The sequence below is a fragment of the Netta rufina genome (genome assembly GCF_964035555.1).
Source record: "Netta rufina genome assembly, chromosome: 12".
NCBI classification, from domain to species: Eukaryota; Metazoa; Chordata; class Aves; order Anseriformes; family Anatidae; genus Netta; species Netta rufina.
Genome location: NC_140135.1, coordinates 13,892,383 through 13,909,437, shown reverse-complemented (window position 1 = coordinate 13,909,437; position 17,055 = coordinate 13,892,383). Strand labels below are relative to the sequence as shown.

The 17,055-nt window shown below is 43.8% G+C and overlaps 1 protein-coding gene across 1 annotated transcript in view; it reads left to right on the top strand.

Moving 5' to 3' along the window:
• Positions 1-14,980, top strand: part of GPC4 (glypican 4) — a gene marked incomplete at its 5' end in the record, with an annotated part of 81,352 nt that extends 66,372 nt beyond the window's left edge. Inside the window, one exon of the mRNA XM_084294049.1 lies at positions 206-14,980. Within this exon, the coding sequence (XP_084150175.1) occupies positions 206-414 (209 nt within the window). The 3' untranslated portion in view covers positions 415-14,980. The remainder of the gene's footprint in view (positions 1-205) is intronic.
• Between the last annotated feature and the right edge of the window lie 2,075 nt (positions 14,981-17,055).

The following is a 17,055-nucleotide window of genomic DNA, read 5'->3' as shown; positions in this document are numbered from 1 at the left end:
AAATTGCATCTCTGGCAGGCTGCATGCAGAGTCTCATAAATGCTGAAATACTGTGCGCTGTGAGGCGTCGGCATTCTCCTTACACCAGGAGCATCACAGAGGCATCTGCATATTGTGATTTTGTTTTTTTTCTTTTCTTTGCTGCCTTTTGCAAACAAAGCATTGAGCTGCAGAGGGCTACAGCGTGTGTGTGTGTTTTCTGCAGGTGAGGAGAGCAGCGGGGAGGAGAGCGGCAGCGGCTGCGAGTTCCAGCAGTGTTCCCCGGAGTTCGAGTTCAATGCAACCGAAGTTACTGGAAACTCCAACAAGAGTGATAAAAAAGCGAACACTTCTGCCGCTACCAGTAGCGGTTTATCACAAGCAGCCTTGTTCCTTAGCATTTTGTTCTTGGCCATGCAAAGACAATGGAGATAATTGTGCAGCATAGGGGGGAAAAAAAGACTTTTATTATCAAAGTTAGAAGGCACCTGCTTTCACTTTTATACCATCTAGTGACTTTGCTTTTTAAGTTAATGGACAACAGTGTACAGTTTTTACTATGTTGCCACTGGTTTTAAGATACTGATTTTTTTCCCTTGCTATTCTGGGAATAACAGGAATGGGGCCTACCAGTCTGTCCCGTTCACCAAGAGTCCATGATAGAGGTGGATAACAGAAATGTATATACAAGCCTGTAGTTAGCTCTGCATTTGTCTTTATCACTTTTTTATTTTTTATTTTTATTTTACCACATTTCTTACAAAAAGAAGAAACCCAGGGTCCTTTCTTGGCATGTAACAAATATGTGTTTCTGAAATGAGAAATATCTGTACAGAAGCAGGTTTTATTTATCATGTTATCTTATGGGGAAAAATAATTACCAAACAAGCAGAAAACATGTTTCATGTAGTTAACTTCCCGTTTATCCACGTAATGTTAGTTGCCTTATCTGGAAAAAAGTGGAAGTAATTTGTCTTTATTATGCAGCGAAACAACATGAAGACAGAACCGGTCAGTGTGCCAAGTGCCCCATTTGCATAAGGTGGTAATGCCAGGAGCAGGTTGTACTTTCTTTACAGGATGTTTGGTTAAATTGGAAGAGACTACAGAGAATTCCAGTTTTGCAGATGCTAAGAAGAGTTATCAGTTGTTCCCCAGGATCCTTGCAATTAGCTGTAACTCATGTAGGTCAGTTCCTGAAGTGCATCTCCAGTGGGAATAAGGCATTAAACTTGTTTGGTTGGAAGCAACTTGTTGTGTCACAGATCCAAATGCCAACACGTGTCTTGTCTGCAAATTTGTTAGATGAATGCTGGATTGATTTTTTTTTTCTATTTCTTATTTTTAGGAAAACTTTGCTGGGGGTGAAGGAGGGAGAACTGTTGGTTTTGTTTTTGCAAGAGTTTTGTCTCCTCTCTGACCAGGGGCAGAAGGGAAGGCTGGGCAGAATGCCCTGTGGCACTGTTGCAGGCAGGAGCTGGCAGGGCTGAAGACGCCTCCTTTTTGGTGCTCTTGGTCCCCTGGGAGCCAGTGCCCAAGCACAGAGTGACTGCAGCTTTTCGAAGCTATGCAAGACGCCCGTCTCTCTCTACGTATGCTTTTGCAGTTGGAACAGTCTTGTGGTACAACAACTCATTAATAAAGGAAAAGTATATTTTTAAGAAAAAGATATTAAATAATTTTTAAAAGAGTGGGGGGGGGAAGTCTTCAGAAAGACTCAAAATTATTCTGCGTGTGTCTCCTCCTGCTTTAGGGTAGCCTTTAGGTCTGGCTGGATGCTGGGATCCAGCCAGGAGAGCAATCCAGAGAGAGGGAGGGTTTGCTGTATTCCACCCTTGTGTTGTAAGGATAATTTTCTATTTTTATATTGAAGCATTAATTACTTGTTAGCTCAGGGTCAGTGTTATATTCAACTTTATTTTCACACCAAATTTCTGCAAAGCTATAAAGATGGAATATTCTTGGCTGGTATAAACAATCCTGAAGGCTTAATTTTACTAGAAGTAGCCCGTTATTTATTAAAACATGATGTTAGTAGAGTAGGGATATTCTGGCTAGATTATTTTTCTTTAGAAAATAAATCATGGAAGCATAAAATTGAAAAAGTTATAAATTTATGTGTGGGAAAAAATGGATTGTAAATAGCTAAGTTGCCTTGTGAGGAATTGGAAAATGTGCTGATACTTAGAAACTACCTCAGTTCTGAGGAATTTCCTTTCTAGCTTTGAGTGCTATTACATTTACTTGGTAGAAGTGAATCTGGTCTCCAATATGTAGCTGAAAGAGTTATCCCTATAGACCTTGTTAGATTGTTTTTAATTTAGAGGGTTGAACTACATCCAGCTGTTTTCTTTCAGCTAAGTTCCTTAACAAAGAGAATTTCTGAATTAAATATTGCTGATGGTTTCCATGACTTTTACTGATTTGTTTGGTTTCATGGCATTTTCTGATTGCCCTTTAATTATTTAAATGGTTCTAACCATTTGAATTTTAATCCTGAAATAAACAAACCTTAGATGCACTACCATTGTAAATATATCACAGTAAGGTCTGACTGGATAACCCTTCTGGCTTATACCCAGCTGGCAGGCCGGCAAAGTTAAATGAAGAAAAAAAATTTAAACTTCTTCAGAGCTCAGAGAATGGTGAAACAAAAGCCCTGTGTTCAGAGTGGCTGACTTTTCCAAGATCTCAGTTTTTGGCAAAAATGTTCATATGTAAGAAAGTTGCTTGTAAATTCTCCTGCTTTTAAGCGTTCTGCCCAGTGTGTACTTAAAGAAAAACATTTCTGAATTTATATTTATCATTTTACATCTAATTGCTTACTAATTATTATTCATTAGTTCGGTAAAAGCGAACAATGCAAAGACCTGACGTGAGTTTTAAACTTGTCCAGTTGACGTTGTTAATAGCACAACAATCCTCCACTATATCAAGGACAGATTTGTCACCTGGGGCTACAGGAAACAAGAGTAAACATCAATGTAGGATGATGAAAAGTTGTGTTCCTGCTTTTATTTTGTGTTTGTGTGTGAAATTGGCTCTCTGACATGAGCTTGTAAACTAAACCATACGGGTGGGGACTGAGGCATGCTGCTGGCTGCTTGCTCGTCAGAAGGCATCTGCTCCATTTCTTCCAGTGTTTGTTTTTTTCCAAATAACCATTGCCATTATGGTCGTGCTTTAAAGAAAAATTCCCATGTATAAATTAATTATTAATGCAAGTACTAATGAGCTTCAAAAACAAAGTTAACCAGAGAAGGTGGTATTCTTGGTGGCATTGAGGTGCTGTCTCCCAGAGTTGAATAAAAAAAAAAAATCCAGCCTCTGAAAGGATCTGCTGTAACAGATCAGTGACTCTTTTGCTCTTCTGAGTGAAGCACACGCCACCCTGTGCTGCGACAGCTGTTCAGGTGATGTACACGTACAGGTCGCTATGGGTTTCCCCAGCAGACCAGCCTGCCTATTTACACTTCTGATAGTAACGAAGGGTGAAAAAGAGAGCAAACAATGGCACTCCTGTATTCAAACAGCCTCTCATTTCATCCTGTGATGGATGGTGTGGCCCGAAGTCGAGACCGGTGACTGGAGCGGCAGGAGGAGTCCCCCTGGTGCTGTTCTGGCCTTGGCACTGCCTCCTGTTGAGGTGATTCTTGTTGGGAGGCTTCTGGGCAGCAAAATGGGTGATGCTTCAGTGAAGGCTGAGCTTAACCTGGCATTTGTCCTCACAGGCAAGTTGGCATATGTATTTTTGAAAGGTGCAACTTCTCAGTACTTCAATTATTTCTTAAACCTGATGATGATGAGCTTTCTCTCCCCATCCTCTAATTGCTTTAGCTGGATGCAAGACTTGCTGAACCAGGTAAGGCCTCTAACCTGGTCCTGGCTCCTTGGTCATGGTAGCATCTGGTATCAGACATTTCAGGGCAAGGCGCACAAAAATCCTTTCAATTTCTTTGGATGTTTTTGTAGCATGTCCTACAGTAACCAATGGCTCTGTTTGTCACACCACCACCACCACGGGCACCCTCTACCCTCACACTTCTCTTGTGCAGTCCCCTGTTTTGAAAGCAGTGATGCATGGTGCATGGCTGACATGCTGGCAGCAGCAGTAAACCACACCAGTGGCGCTCTGCACCAGTGCTGCTGCTCTTGTGCACTTCACTTTCCAGCACAAAACCTCAGTGTTTCTTGTTGGTGGGAAGGCCTATGCACTTGCACATCCCTACAGCTGGGAGCAGTAGTGGGCATCTCCTGCCAACACAGACACTCCTGACGCATGGTGGGGATGCTGAAGAACAAGGATTGTGCCAGTGGAAGCTGGTGGCTGTGGCTGAAAACCCAAACCTGGATATATCCATCTCCCATTGCTGGAAGAAAACAGCTTGGTTGTTTGTTTGTTTTGTCTTTTTCCTTAATGCTGTTGGTTTTATTTTCCCATTTAGGATGGGCTGAGGGGGCCTTCCTCTGCTGCTGCTTTTCTTTTGGATGCTGTCTATAAGGATAGTCATAATTTAAAAACATAGAAATGAAAGCAGAGTGGTAAAATTGATGTAGGAGTATTGCAATCCCCAACCTGGATGGTGAGGGTTACACCCCAGGGTGAGATTTGCAGCAAGTAGCTGCCCTGGGAGGGTGGAGCAGCCACCTTAGTCAGCACTGTCCCATGCTGGCCTTGTGCCAGTGTCCCCTGTGCTTGGTGTGGTTATTTTCCATGTCCCAAACAGTCGTGTGGTGTCATGCCACACTTCACAGCATCTTCTTTCATGTGGCTGTGATTTAATGGCATAATGTGATCCATATCTGCAAGACACGTGTTGATTAGAGATTGTGTAACTGTGGCTTTTTTTTTTTTTTTTTTTTTTTTTTTTTTTTTTTTTTTTTTTTAAGGACAACCTGAATGTAAACCAGCCTTTAGTACTGGTTTTCAGTTCTTCTTGATACTGCTGTTGCAGGCATCATGTTTTTGGGGGGGGTTGTTTGGTGTTTTTTTTATGGTTTGTTTTTGTTTCTGTTTTAAATCCTCTGCTTTGGCTTGTTTGAGGGCATGTAACAGTGTAAATTGCCTGGGAAGATGCAGCTCTTTATGGGCTTGCTGTAATTCTGGGTCAAGTGTGCTTAAATTGCTGTAATTTGTATCTAATGGATTACATGGATTGAGAGCCCTTTTATAACTGCTGGATCAAGGAGGGGCTGCCTGCCTCGGGAGGAGGGGAAGGCGTCCCCTTTGTCCCTCTTCTCTGAAAGGGCCGTCCTCTTTGGCAGTCTGTGGGGCTGGGCAGCCTGCCGAGTTGGGGGGGGAGGGCTGGGCAGGAGGTGTTTGCTGAACCCTGCAGGTCTTGCAGAGTTACCGGATGACAAATGAACATTTCATCCCCGGGCATAATTCCATCCGGGGGATGCTGGTGGCATGTCCCAGCGTTGGTTTCTCTCCCAAGTGTGGGGGGCTTGATGCTGGGGCAGTTGGTGGAGCTGCTTTTCCTCCTGAGTCTGCTCTGCCTTGTTGGCAGCTTGTTTGGGCTCCTTCCAGCCCACTCTCACTGCCTTTGCCCCTTATTCCTTGCTGACTTGGCTGGTTCTTCCCATAGTTCTTGCACTGTCGTGGATCCTGCTGTTGCTTGTGTCGTCTCCTCCAGAATCTATGTCCTTTTAATCCCCAGCCACAGAGCACCACAACTGTTCAACTGGAGTTTCCATATTCTTCCTAAAGCAGCTCTTACAATTTACACTGGCAAACCCACCTAACCATGTTACACATTTCAGAAGCCAGTTTCTTTTGGAAGCCCAGGAATGGGCCAAGCGATGGGGAAGGGCACCAAATAGGCTACAGACCTACTTGGGTTTTTGGCCCAGTACTGCCAATGTGGGTATTTGCTGGGCTGCTGGGTGCACTGCAGTATGGTTGAGGAGAGGGTGGAAAAAGCTGGGGCCGTGTCCTTGTAGCTGTCCCATCTGTCTACCAGAGGATGAGCAAGACGATGGAGGAACTGTGTTCATGTCTGGAAGGAGCCTTCTGCCACACTCAGTCAAAATCGGTGCTCTGCATCACCTTCTTTTACATAGCTGTTCATCTTCCCAGAGCCTTCCTTTACATAGCTGTTTGTATTCCCAGTGGTTCCCACCACGTTGTCTCCTGCTATGTGTGCCATTAATTCATGTAATCTGATGCAAATCAATATGCTAAAACCCTCATTAATTGGGTTACTGATTTATACTAATGAGACTTAAAATCTTGGAGGAGTTTAAGGCTATTTGTTTCTCCTCTAAGTGGCTCGACGACTTATTGTCAGCCCCACAATGCCTGGCCCTTGGCTGGGCTGGTAATTGCCTCGTGACTGTATTTGCATCAACATAATGGTGAGGATGTTAGCAGGAGTTAAGACATCGCATTTTTTTCCTTGGAACAGGAAAATTCAGGATTAGCAAGGTGGAATGTGTTAGCCTGTAGTTGCTCACAGCCCCATTGTGTAGAGTGGCTGCTCTTTACCTACAGTCCAGGTCTGTTGCTGCTTCCAATGTAAATTGATTTTTTTCAGAACTTTGCAAGTCTAGCTGTAAAATTCAGGCCTGCTTGAAACTTGGCACGTTAGGAATTGGCCAGGCTTTTATTTTTTTCTGGTGGAAAGAAATGATGATTATTTTTAGAAGAAATTGTTTCGTCTGTTAAGTTTAATGGCTTGAAATGCTGTTTTGGCATTCACGAGCCTTCAAAACAGCTTTGCTGAAAACCCAATTTAGCATCATCAATAATACAGTAATGCTGAGGATCCCTAGGGACAGGCAACTAAAACAATAGCTGAAATCTTACATTTATAAAGCTAATTGTTGTACATGTTCAGCCGTTGCCCCCATGCCAATACCACACACACGCTTGTTGTCTTCTGCAAGAAGCAGATCTGAAGATGGTTAAGTCCACAGGAGGCTTTTCACTGATGTTAACAGGAGGTGCATCTGCATTTCCAGGGACTTTTATCCGGACAAGGCCACAGATTTGTATCAACTAGGCTGCTGCTGTAGAGAAGCTATTCTGGTTTAACAAAGAGGCTTGTTTGAGTTCATTTTCTTTTTTAATGGCTGCCTTCATTTGAATCTCCATGATGGAGTGAATATGTATCAGAGCTGCTATAGGAAATCCTGAATAAATCTGTGCCTGTGTGGCTGGGTTCTAGAGGCATGATTCTAAGTGTTTTTCTTCAAAACATCCCTCTGGCTTTGGGGTGGTCAAAGCCTGTCCTGTTTGCAGGTGAGGAGCTGGGTACTCTGATGCGTGGATGGGTGTGTGGCATAACAGGAAAAGTGTCTGCCACTCTAACAGACCTAAATGAGTTTGTTTGCTCTGAATTTTCCATGCACTAGCATGGTCTGTGTTGGCTTTTTGAGGATGTTCCAGGTAAAATATGTCAGGAAATGAAGACAAGGCACTGACTTGTGTCAGGCTCTGGTGCCTCCATGGCCGGGGGCAAGTGTGGAAATTTGGCTGGTGTCATGGCATTGTTTCTTCCCCTATTCCCATAGGGGGTAAAAAAAAAAAAAAAAAAAAAAAAGTCCACATTTGGAGAAGTTTAGAATACATAATCACTATTTATTCATTATGTATTTTTTTAGGATGTTTATGCCTCCAAAAATATTAGACTTGAGTATCAAATGAGCATTTGTTGCTGTAATGTAGTGGTGGGATTTTGGGGTTTGAGCAGCGTTCCCACCAGAACGGACAGTTTTAGGGACCAGCGTTTGTGTGGGTGAGAGGGAGTGTTTGCTGCCAGCCAGAGGCCAAGAGGACAGATTACAAAGAAGCCGTTGTCTTTGACTGAGGTCTTCTGGAGCATCATTGTCTGAAAATAATTAGCCAAATAAATTAGGTGTGTTATATTGCCTGTGTGTTTTATGCTAAATAATTCTGACATTTGGCTTCCTAGCTGAAGGGGGTAATGTACAGACAGCAGATAGCTCTGCTGGTCTCATAAGGTGCTCCCACAACACCCCTGCTTGCTGCTGTTGTGCTGCTGGAGGCAGCACCTATGGGAAAACATAAGGGCTATGCTTTGCATATACAGTATCAGGCAGGAGAAGCTGCTGGGGAGCTTCACAGGGACGGGGTGGATGGGGGCAAGGTCCCTGGGTAGCTGGTGGGGTGGTAGGAGTCAGGTTTTCACACAAGTTTAGTGCTGCACCATTCACGGAATGCCAAGAACCAGAGATGAGTTGGAGGATTCTGGAAGGGAAAACCTTCTCCAGCAGGATTTGCTGCTGGTGCATTGCAAAGGGTGGTTTGCTGCTTCCTCAGCTTCGTGCCCTTGCTGCTCACACCAGGATCATTTTAGGAGTTCCCACTGTGAGCAGTTGCTAAACCTGTGCAATTAAGAGCTGCATGGAGAACTTGAGTACAGCCAACAACACAACTGTGAGTTGTCCTGTCTCAGTGCATGGAAGAAGCAAGGTATTCCATCCTTGGATTTTTCAAAAGTGTTAAAGGGCGGGGGGGGGGGCAGGAAAGAGGGGAAGAGGAAAAAAAAAAAAAAAAAAAATACCAAAACCTAAAAGTTCTCCAACCTCCCCACCATGTGCACGCTGATGAGGCGAGGCGATGCAAAGAGCAATTAAATGGTTTCTCCACCATCGGAGCTGTGCTCAAGGGGCCTTTCCCCAGGAAGACAGGGATTTTGGGGACCCATGCAAGCCAGCTCCGGGGCTAAAGCACTGGCAGCCACTCTGGCTCAGCCGATTGCAGGCAGTGGTTTTGCAGCTCTGCTGGACCCAGCACTGAGACAGCCGAGTGGTTTTAATGAGAGCACATAAGTTAAAATTGGTTTTCTCCTTTCAAAATTAGTGGCAGACTATGGCTGTTCAGGTTGCTATTTTAACTGCTCCAGATGTCAAGCACAGCTCAGCTGAGATCAATGCGTAATCCAAAGGAAATACTATTAATTTCAAAGGAATGTGGTCAATATTTAAATGTTTTGGATCTTTTTAATGTGTAGACGGTGGTAGTGGTCTAGCTGGGCTTATTAACTCGGCTTTTGGAGCAGTGATTCCATTAGCATGAATTAATGTCTATTAACATTATGGATTTTCATTTATTTTAACATGCGGGCCTGTAACAATATTGGTTATTTCAGACATTCTCCAAGGCTGTCATGAGTCAGGAGCTGTTGGTTTAAGGCCTGATCCCACAAGCTTTTATCCTTCCACTTGCTACTTAAGCCCTGACTTTGCTCCAAGTCTGTGGAGGAGCTCCCGCTGCCTCCAGCAGTGCTGGGGTTGAGCCTGTCCCACCTCAGGCCCTGTGTGCAGGGAGCCTTGTGCCCAATCCCTGTATGGCCTAGGTGAATGTGACCCTCTAAGCACACCAGTAGCTATAGAGAAATATCTTCTCTGCTCTACGTGCAAATCATCCTACTATGAATGCTTTGTGTTAATGATATGGAAGAAGTTGAAAGCTTTAAATAAACTTGTCTCCTTTAAATCAGGTTGAGTAACAGCTTAGGAGAATACTAGGAGAAAGTTGTATCTTACAGAGCTAGAAATAGATCCATTTTTCAACAAAGCAAAAAGTTCACAACTTATATTCCTCACAAAATATCTGCTTTCAATAGCTGTCAACATACTTTGCTTATAGAGGTCGTGCGTTTGTAGTGAAAGATGCATTTTTTTGGTTAAAGTACTCTAAAAGCCAAATTATTTCCATTAAAGTTTTAAATCACAAGTGAAAATTATAATCAGATGAGATATATTTTTGGAAAAAGTAGGCACTCAGGAAAAAAACAACCCCAAAACACAAAAAGATTTTGGTCTGCGTCAGAGAATGCGATCCATAAAATGAAACCTTCAGTTCCTTTGTCTGCAGAAACCTCACCCTTTGTTCATGTCTAAGAAAAATGTTTCTTGTTACTGAGAGAGTGTTTGTCTTGCGTGAAAAACATGTTTCTTTGGGAGATGTTTTACATTCGAGTGACGCCAGAGAGCCAAAATGTTGAGCTATATTGGCCGTAAAGACCACAAGCTGGTAAAGCTGGAACAATTAAATTGAAACCCTTTGGGGAAAGGGAAGGATTTCCCCTTCCTCTCGAGGCAAGTGGAGCTTTCTGGATAAGGCTAGTCTCTTTTTTTGGTGGGAAGAATCCAGGGCAGGTGATGTTTGAGGCCCCATAAACCTGCGTTGTGAGGGCTGTGAGCATGGCCAGGGCACCAGTACTGAAGACAGCAGGCTGGAGTCTGGTGCCATCGCGGGCCTCATGGCCCAAGCTGAGAGCACATCTGGATTGCACATCTGGTGCTGTGCATGCCTGTCTGCCTGCAGACACTGTGCTATTTCTGCCTCTATGCACTAGATGGCATTGCCAACTTAGCTAAGGGGAATGGGCTCTGGCAGGGCTTTGGATGAGGGGCTGCAAGGCCCCATACCGTGCCAGCTGCCCCCATGCTTTCTGGGTACATTGGTACCACTGCCCTCACCAGCAGCAGCCTTTTTGTGTCAGGCCATTCCCTTTTGCCATCTTCACTGACAGCTTTGCATCAGTCCTCTGTTTTAGGGTTTTACTAGGCTGGGATCAGTGACAGGCGCAGCAAAAAGGTGTGGGCAGAGGATGCATCCAAGCAGGTTTTACCTGGTTCCTTGAATACGGCAGCTGGTTCCGAATGTGTAACGCATCCTAAGAACAGAGGAATTGGAAGCCTGTGAGTCTTCCTAAACTGTTGCCTGCTCCTTAGATTCTGAGCTTGTTCTAAGAACCAAAGGTACATTGCTGCTATTTCTATACTCTTCTTTGTGTTTGTATCTGCATGCCAGGGTGTGCGGTCCTTTACCAGAGCAGCTGGGACTGCACAATGCACACTTGTGTATTTGTGCTCTGAGCATCTGCTGTCCCGCCAAAGCAAACCCTGAGCTTCAGAGGTTCAAATGTGTCTTTGTTTCTGCCCTTGCTTGCAATTTCTGTTGAAAATCCTGGATAGCATTCGAGTAAAACTGAAGTCCTACATTCCCAGATGGTGGTCAGTGAGGGATAGGCTCCTCTAGAAATGTCTGCAGCCTCCTGCTTGTGTCCTTCTGAGCACTGAGTCCTGGCTGGAGTGGTCGGGCTTGACAACAGCTTGGTTTTCATTCAGAGTTCCCTTTTGTTGCTTGGAGGCATCTGTGCAGGGCACAAGCATGTGGCTGCTGGTGGATCTAATGATCAACAGAAGTACTATTCGAGTTGTATTAGCATTTCAATGTATCCATGTCCTCAGACTTTCCAAATTGCTCTCCTACATGATCAGCGTTGGTACCGCTGAAATGTTTGTGGAAAACATTCAGAACTAATCTCCCCCTGGGCAGATAGGTCTGTGCTCACTGTGGGGTTCCTTTTGGAAACACCAAAAGAACTAGTAGTGCAGAGACTTCGTGATGCAGTACTGCTCTGCAGACTTGCAAAAAGTCTTTTCTCTGCACCTGGTTGTATGGAGAGCTGCTCTAACACCATGTGGAGTATTTGAGTTTGAATGGAAGGGGGAGCTGTCTGCTTTCCTTCCACTGCAAGGCTATGAGCAGAGCTGCTCTTGGAAAAGTAAAGCATTGTGAGCAGCTGAGCTTCTAGGAAGAAGGACTCGGCCTGCGTGTTTTGTTTGGGCCATTGCAGCGCTGTCAATCAGTGATTCTTGGTTTTATGCCTTGTTTTGCCTGAGATATATTTTATATGATCTTTGGCAAGTCACTTCTATGCCTCTATTACCCCCTCAGAGACATAAAACCTTATCTGTGAGAAAGAACTAAGACAGCTTTCAGCTAAAAGCACTATTCCAAGGCTCTCGGAGCCATTAACCCCCTGCTTTCTGCCCTTCTTGCATGTTGCCAATGGCCCCACCTGCATGATGTTTTGCCATTTCTGATGTGACTTTCTACAGCAGTTTTCATGGTTAGCATCAGCTGGCTGGATTTGCTGGATCTCATCCGCAGGTTGCTGAGCAAACCTCCACAAAATTTGTTGTTCATATTTTAATGCTGAGCTATGTTGTAATTTTTGACTCCTTTTCTCTAATTGAAGCGAGCAAGCCAGTTGTCTTAGGAATCAAAAACTGTGCCATCATAAAGCATAAAAACTTACCTTTCCCCCTCCCCACTTCACTGCTTGTTCAAATGGGATTTCAAAGCAAACCAAAAATGCAGTTCAATCCTAGGTGTTCCTTTAGACATGGGTAATGTGACGTTTAGAGAACCAGAACATTTATATCTAGGACTGTGATGTGGACAGGAAATATATATTTTTACTGCATGCTCAGGAAAAATACCTCATTAGATTCACGAGATCTCAAACCAATTATATTCCCTCTCCAAAAAAAACAGGCCTCAAGCAGTGCAGCATGTAAAGCAATGAAAATAAAACATCATCATCTCTAATGCCCTTCTTAATGGGATGAATTAGGAAGCATATGTATGGACATAATTCTAGAGACTACGGTAGGCAAAAGTGACTATAGAAGGATGGTAAAATAATGTCAGAATTCTTCAGTTTTACTAAAGGGACCAGTTACTTGTATGCGTGGACTTGGTGTACCAGTGTCCAAATATTGCCATTGCACCAGTCTGAGTGGTGTTCATCTGCTGGGTAAATAAGTATGATGCTCATATTTATGTCTTAAATTGACTGAGTATTTAGCTGGCCCTCACTCTGCCAGGCTTGTCTACTTTAATTTCTCATTGCTCATCGAAGCAGTTGAAGTCTCAAGAAAGTCTTTCAATGAGAGTTGCCTCTACAGCTGGATGACCTTGTGGTGACTTTGTTTGGAAGTTCAAAACTCTTCATAGAGGTACACCCAGAGCCTTCTTATTTAACCCAAGCATCAATTCCTTTGGCTCTGTGGGATGTGCTGTTAGTGAAATGCAATGTAATTTCTGCACTACCTGTGGTGGCCAACCAAGGATGACTGCAGCTGCTCAAGCTGAGCCCTTTCCCCTAGCTGTGACTACCTTAGGGTGGTGCTTATTCCACAGATGAATAACATAGGGCATATTTGCAGGCACAGGTAGTTATTAGAAGTTAAAAGAAATTCAAGTCTTGGAAACTTACAGGATCCTAAATTTATGCTTCATTGCACCACAGATCAGGAATAGTAGTGCAGTGGTTTAGGCTTGTTTATTGTGTTTTTTAGCTATGTACTGGATTCCTGTTATTCTGAAAGGGTGCAAAACTGGGATGTTCTCAGTTTATAACAAACATTTACTGTTGCTGTTTTGGAACTGATTTTGGAGGAGGGAATGGTGTCCATTCACTGCTAAACTACATCCCCCCACCCTTTCTTCTAGAACAGCCTATTTCAAGGGTATTTGGTTGGAGGAGGATCTGGAACTAAAATAAATTGGGGTTAAAAGAAGTCTGATAACAAACCATTGGTTTCTGAAGACAAGCTTCAAAAATGAGGTAATAACTCCTGAATTATCCTAGTGACCTTCAAACCTGTGAGTTCAGCTTGCAAGTCAGCAGGGCCTGGTCCCAGCCCCGCTTTGATGCCGCAGTATTAGTCAGAGGTTCCCAATGCAGTCTGCTGGAGAAGGCGCACTTGGTTTTCATGTGTACCAGCATGATTACCTCTGTAACTGCAGAGCCATCTCTGTCTATAGTCAAAAGTTGATGTTTGAGCTTTCATAACAGAATTAATACCTAAAAGTATGTTTCAGAATATGCTCAAGACATGATCTGTCTTTCAGTGTGTGAGCTCTATCTTAAAATTACAGCTAAACCTCTGCTGCTTAGTATCTAGGTGAAGGTTTGATTATCTAGGAAGAAAGAATGAAAAAAACCCAAGCGTATGGTACTGAACAGCCGGTTTTATCTTGATGGATTTTGTTCGTAACCTCCTTGTGGAACTTAACAGAAAATTAGATCTCTGCCACTGAATTCTTAAAGGCATTAAAAAACACTATGGAGAAGATCTTACCTTCCATCAAACTCCACTCCAGTGACTTTTAAAGAACGCAGCTGTTTCATTCTTTGAATTCTTTCAGAATTTTCCATGGGGGATACTTCTAGTTTTGCAAACAGTTTCACATCAACTCAGGGGAGTGGTGGGGAAATAGGAAAAGCGTTTTGTCTTGGGGAAAATTTCTTCTGCTCAGCTGGAGCCCTTTCCTGCAAAGCTCTTCTCCTGAGACCCAGGGAGCTGCTGGAAGTTCCCATGGCTGCTCCTTTGCTCTCTGTGCTGAGGGCTTGGTGATGCTCCCCAGGCATGGAAAACATGGTTGTGTTGTGCCATGCATGCAGGAGTAGTACTGGTGGATTCCCAGGGCTGAACCCCCCCCCCCCCCACCCCCCCCCCTCAGGAAGTTGGACAGCAAACCTCCCTCATGATCCACAAGTGACAATATTTATAAGGGGAAAAAAATATATATTGCAAGGAACATGTTTGACATTTGTTTGTATTGCTTTTGTTTTGTCTGGTGATGTCTTTCCAGTTGAGGAAGCCTCCTCTGGCTAAATTTCGATGGCCTAGCTGTGGGTGATGGATAAACATTTCTTTTCTCTCCATGACCACCCACACCTATCTTGACAAGCAAACTTTCCTTTGGAAAGTTAGCCTTTTTGGCTGAAGTTTTGCCATATATGGTCCTAGCCCAAAGGATTATTGTTTAAAGATCTAGTCTGGGTCTGGCCAGGTAACTTGTGTGAGGGAGAAATAATGCTCTTGCTCCAGTGGAAAGGTTTACAGCTGGGCCACCAAGGAGCTGCTGAGCTTGAGTGTCCATCCCCAGCACGAAGCCCTGGCTGGACGAGGGGCATTACTGGGATGTTTTGCCTTTCTTCTGATTCTACCAGGTGACTCAGGTTTTGGCTCCAAGAAAGGACTGTGGCACATTGTGTCATGGCACAGCTTGTGGTGTTCAGCTAAGGAGTAACGGACATGGGGTCTGGTGCTATTTACTTGCAGATGAGGTATGAAGAACAGGCTATTTCCTTGCACTTTTCCAAAATAGCTATGCGTGATGCTGACTATGAACTTAAAATTAAAGATATCTGGTTGGTTTATTTATTATGGTGGTGTTTTTAATTCGTTAATGATATCTCCATCTATACCTGTAGATGGAGAAGGACAGAAAGAGAAGAGGGAGCTGTTGGATGTCAGCTTTGTGGTAACAGAAGATTGACCCAGCAGAATTGCTTGCAGGTCAAGGAAATTGAATGAAAGTAAAACAAAATTATTAAAACAAAAACTGATGGAGGAGAATCTCGTTTCCTGGAGGGCTTTGCTTCTCCTGGGTGTGGTGGTCTCTCTTGGCTGGGTGTTGGGCTGAGCTCACCACTGGGCGGTCACCACCAAGCCCACCGTGACTGTGTACCCTACTTTGTTCTCGGCATGCAGGGTGGGGTTTTTCCATTGAACAGGAGAACCGAGTGCCCCACATTACTCTGGGCTAGCACTTAGCTTTCCACAGTGTCAGCATTCATACAGTATCCCTTTCTTTTATCTGGGATATTTTTTTTACTTAGTAAGTGCTAACTAACCAGAAATATATGCTCTCTGGCATTCTTTTCACAAATACCACAGGGACTTGGCCTTGCAGGCACAACAAGAGGCAAAAAAAAATGGTCTGAGGAATGCAACCTGCAATGCCTCAGAGTGCATACAGTTAGGCTTTAAAGCACTGTACTGGGGAAGAGGAGACCTTCGAATGGGGCTTTTGGAGATGACTACTCTTAATATTGCTGAGCTCCTTGAGGAGATGCTGCAGCAGGTCTGGTGAATGCTGGTGACTTTTTAGTTCTGCTTTTGTGTGGTTAAATTGATGCACACGAACGTCCTTATGCAACTGGGATGCAGAGACTAGACATAATCCCATCAAGATACAACATGCTGCCCCCTACATGCCCAAGGGGCCTTGGGGTTTTCATTTGGTTTCATAAGAAATAGTGCTTAGGGGAGAATTACAGAGTCATCCTGTCTGGCTGTGTTTCCCCCTCTGAATAGGTTTTGATCCAGCTGCCTGATTCCACTCCTGTTGGGTTGATATCCCAAAGAGATTAAGCTTTCTAGGTTTCATGAAAATAAATACCAGGGTGGTCAAGTGGGCTCAAGTTGGTCCCCTTGGGAAGAAAGTCACAGTGTGAGTCTCAGTGGTGGTTAGTTGCCTTTAGAAAACCCACAGGCAAAAGCTGCAGAAAACTAGGTTTTCTGCTTATAACTGTTCACAGGTCTGCTTATTTTTCTTGTACTTGTGCTTGCAAACAAAACCTAAATCTATCTATCTCTCTCTTTCCATTTCACGTGTTTTCACACCATCTTGAAAATGGAATTCATTGCAGACGAGACCCTTGCCTAGCAAAAGGACTGACCTGGAAATAAGAAAATGACAGCAGAAGAATTTGGGGATATTTGATGGAAAACCTTAGGTCAAGTCTAAATACCAGCACAGATGTACTAACAGTACCCAGATGGGGAGCAGGAGTGGTGTTGGTTGTCCTCTCAGCTATTTAGTATCTTGTGAGATGGCACGGAAAGACTGTTAACAATGAATCTGCTGCCATTCAAGGCAGTCTTGAGTCATTGTGGTTTAAAAAATAAATTATCATATAAATAGCTGCTTAGGAATCTCAGCCTGAAGACCACAAAATCTCACCAGTGCATAGTTTCTCTGGCTTACGTAGCACCATGTCTACTTGTGGAACATTTTGGCTGCATGTCATAAAACCGCTTCCTATTAAAAAAATAAAAAATAAAAAAATCACAGGAGAATAAGGTCTCTTGTCAGTGACAACTGCTGGTGGTTTTGTAGTGCCTCTCAGCCCAAGAGGCTGAGTGTGTCCTAACCAGTTTTTGCATCCTGTCTTCAGACAGTTTTGCCTCTGTGGCCCTGACCCTGAGCCCACTCATCACCTTTGGGGCACCAGTCCTAATGTGCTAGCTAATTGGAGATGTGCTGGAGCACCTACAGGTTTAGTTTCTGGGTAGTTTTTTGTGAAGGAGTGGTGCATTTTGAAAAGGCAGAGGGGAGTGTGGTCATGAACAAGCAAATGCTTGTGTTCCTGCAGTTGCAAAACACCACTGGGATTTTCTTTTGCAAACCGCCTCCTCGTGAGTGGCATCCTGTTTTGCTGTCTTGAAGCAAAG